At 43.9% G+C, this 3,687-nt stretch overlaps 1 protein-coding gene across 1 annotated transcript; it reads left to right on the top strand.

The window, feature by feature from the left end:
- Window positions 1–485: 485 nt before the first annotated feature.
- LOC136509008 (rRNA-processing protein FYV7-like) lies at window positions 486–3,361 on the top strand. The gene is made up of 3 exons (XM_066503804.1): window positions 486–732; window positions 2,651–2,757; window positions 2,931–3,361. The coding sequence occupies exons 1-3, from the start codon at window positions 507–509 to the stop codon at window positions 3,207–3,209; spliced, it is 612 nt and encodes a 203-aa protein (XP_066359901.1). The 5' UTR covers window positions 486–506; the 3' UTR covers window positions 3,210–3,361.
- The last annotated feature ends 326 nt before the right edge of the window (window positions 3,362–3,687 follow it).

Here is a 3,687-nt window from a genome sequence, read left to right as displayed (position 1 = left end):
TTCACATCATTCCTTCCGATGAAGCGTTAATCACAGAAATATATAATGTTAGAATACCACATATAGAAAGAAAAAAGGCAGGATAATAATAAACACGTAATCGATTTCACCCTCTACCTTCCAGTATTGCTAGACTGAAATCAAGCAATCATCAAGGCTTCCACAAATTCCAATATTATATTATTATCATTATCAAGAAACAGAAACCTTGTTTCAGCATATAAACATAATACGGATGTTTTGACAATTTAATACAGTATTATCCAACAAATATCTGTGATGGGTAAAACCTTTAAATTTATACTGATCCTCCTCTGCCCCCACCGGCGCGGAGCAGAGCAGATGCGGCTTGCTCTGTGCTCGGACGGACGGCCCAATTATTTGGCCTAATAAATAGCCCAAAGCCCACTTTTCGACCCAAAGGGCCCAAGATCTGTCAAGAAAACAAATGGAAGCCAGCTTGGGCTCCAGAACTCCAACGCCTCTAGGGTTTCTTGCACGCGCAGATGAAGCGGCAGCCACCACTCACACGCGGCGGCGGCGACGGCGCGCCGGCCGGCGAGAGCGGGAGCGGAGGAGGGTTCAAGAAGGGGAAAGGGAAAGGGAGGTGGGGCGGCGGGAGTCGGAGGCGGAACGAGCAGCGGCTGGGCGTCGGCGGCGGCGGGGCGCTCTCCCTCGCCGCCTTCGCCAGCGCCAAGTCCCGGACCACTGGCTACAACCCTGCCCTCATCAGTGAGTACCACCACCTTCCCGAGCTTACTGGGCTCAGTTTGGAGCGTGGATTAACTAGCTAGCAAGTAGCAACCGCTGCCGTGTGCTTTGCACTTGGGTCTGCTTTTTGCCCCCGGTAAACTTGCTACCATGGATCATTGCATTAACTTCCTGAGTAATTCTCATAGCTGACAATTAATCAGCTGGTGTCGGTGAGGCATTCGGTTGAATTTACTTGAAATCGTACCATTCCATTCTGAGGTTTAGAGGAATTTGATAATGATAATATGCTCGTAGCTGACAATTAATCTGCTCTTGTTGGGGAGCCATTCGGCTGAATTTACTTGAATTCGTATCAATCATGCTGAGATTTAGATAAATTCGAGAATGGTGGTACACATGGTCACACATTCTTCCTTTGTTAATGTAGTTCTCTTGTTATAATTTAGACCACTGAATGATGCATGAGAGATTAGATAGATGAAATAAGTTCTCATCGAAATCTCATTGTATGGGATCTAGTTTCATGTACAATGGTTCCAACTGAATCCGAATCCATACTTGGATCTCATTACCTTATCTTGTGAAAGAAGAAATGCATTCCAATTTTGCTCAGGAGAATTGCAAAAACTTATGTCCATTATTACTTGTATCTGTACCTAATATTAAAACGAGAAAATTTCTCTCCCCAGAAATTTCATCTGTCAGCCCAACCATTCATTGGCCCAACTACCACTCACTCGAATCGCACATACTGTAAGTCCAGGACATATTTGGCAATCTGCTCGCAGCAACCGTTGCCTCCATAAGGCATGTGCCGTGGCGAACTGGCGGTTGCAGGCGCCAATGGTGCAAACGACCTGTGGCGCCGGCAGGTCAAAGTCAGCGGGGGTGTGGAATGCGCAGTCGCCATCATGAAGTTCCAGGAAGAGGTTCGCCAGGGTCTTAGACCCCGTGTAGAGGCCTAGAACTAGAAGTAGAGTGTCTTGGAAGGGAGTGTGGCCAGAGTTCCTCTGGAGTCCAGCAGTGGGCGTGGGGGTGATGGCAGCTGCACCATCGCTGGGACCTCTGGTCGCTGCCGCGGCACACTGGAACACCTCTGCACTGGAGAGTCACTGCGCATTGGAGTTCACAGACTGTGTCATCCCCTCTACGGCGCATCTGCCACTCCACTGCAGGAGAAGATGAAAGAGAGAGAGAGACAGTTGAATGCTCGGCCAAGTCCACAGCAAGCGTGCTGACACGAGAAGAGATAAGGATTGAGAGCATCTGAATTTTTTATTCCAAGGAGCAGTGGAGGGATGTGGAGAAGGCAACCACTTAAGTGTCAGATATACAGGATGTGGTGTGAGTTAGTGGGTATTCATAATTGTCTCATTGTTTCATTTGCAAAGAAGGATTCTCAGAGTTTGTAGTAGTGGCGAAATGCCTTTTTGGATATTCTTGCCTTCTCTCATCATCGGGGGAATCAGTTGGACCAATGCAGAATTATCTTAAAACCTGGTTGCGGGTCCTACTCATCTCTAACTTGTTTGAGAGTTACCACAGACTTATCTTTTAATATCAGATATCCAATTATTACCAGATGTATAATTGCAATGTACAACATATTTGAAAGGTGCAGTTCTGTATCTCCTGTGACCATGTCGATACTGTATTTTACATACAGATATATAAATTGAGGCTTATTGTGTTAGAGCTGTGTAATTATATTTTCCCAGTTGCATCGCACATGCACATTTGCTTAAAGGATAGGCAGAGCAGTCATGGTGTTTTAAGGTTATATTAGACGAACCTCAATAGTCGATACTTGGAGGTGTTAAATACACACTAATATACGTGTTTTCAAAAGTTCTCTGTCAAATTATTTCGAGTTCCTGTCAGTACTATTTTAATTTGTTTCCAAATATATTCATGAAACCACTGCTCTAATTTGCAGAGAAGCAAAGGGAATTCTACAAGAATGCTAAATTAATTAGCAAGTACAAAAAGACAAAGAAGCTACAAAGTCAGTCAAACAACCATCATGAAATTCCAATCCATGAGGTAATTCTGCTTACAGTGATAGGAGTTAGCCAAAATGTCAAACATTTTCGGGCGGAAGTCAATGTGTTTCAGCGTTTCAAATTCATCTGTTTTTTGACTATCGAAACAGCACAACTGTTCTGTATCTTCAGAGACAAGTCTGTAACAACTCATTTTTATATGATTCCATGCAGGATGGTGGTGATGCTGCCCAAGATGTGCCGAAGCCACATCATAAAGGCAAGAAGCGCACTGCGCATAGTTTGAAGGAAGAGTATGAGAAAAAACGCGCAGAGGATGAGAAGGCTAAGAAGGAGCGGGATGCAGTAATTCAGGCGAAGAGGGAACATCGGGAGAAGTCTGAGGCAAAGCGGAAAGAACTGAGGGAGAAGATGTTCAAGAAGACAAGATCTGGCCAACCTGTGATGCGATACCGGATCGAGCATCTCTTGGAGACTGCACTAAGCAAATAACATGATACAACCATCGCCTTGTGAGACCAAAGTGTGCTAGCAAATTTTGTAGTTCCGTGCAACATTTTGTTTGTTGTAACCGACTTTTCTGGCTTCATCATTGTATATATATATCTTTTGGATTTGATAATCTCACTCCGGAGTTCTCTGCTGTTGGTACCGTGTGCTTCCATTTTTGCAAGTGGTGTAATATGATCTGAGGAGACCTGACTGCTCAAAAAAAACAAACAATCCTTGATTCAATTAACTATCAGTTTAAGCTTGTTTAACAAATGGGTTTCTGAGTTCTGACTGATGACATCCCATGTCTTTCTTTGTCAGGAAAGTAGAATCCAACTACCATATTCTCCATAATATAGCCTAACCACCATACAGATGATAGACATTAGCAAAGAATTTAGCCATTGGTATGTACTTTCAGGTTTCCTGTTGACATAATGAATGCCAGTTATAGTAAAATTTTGCATGCCTATGATTG

The sequence above is a fragment of the Miscanthus floridulus genome, chromosome 15 (assembly GCF_019320115.1).
Source record: "Miscanthus floridulus cultivar M001 chromosome 15, ASM1932011v1, whole genome shotgun sequence".
Lineage (NCBI taxonomy): Eukaryota > Viridiplantae > Streptophyta > Magnoliopsida > Poales > Poaceae > Miscanthus > Miscanthus floridulus.
The sequence above is the reverse complement of the archived record's forward strand: the minus strand, read 5'-3'. Positions and strand labels throughout refer to the sequence as shown.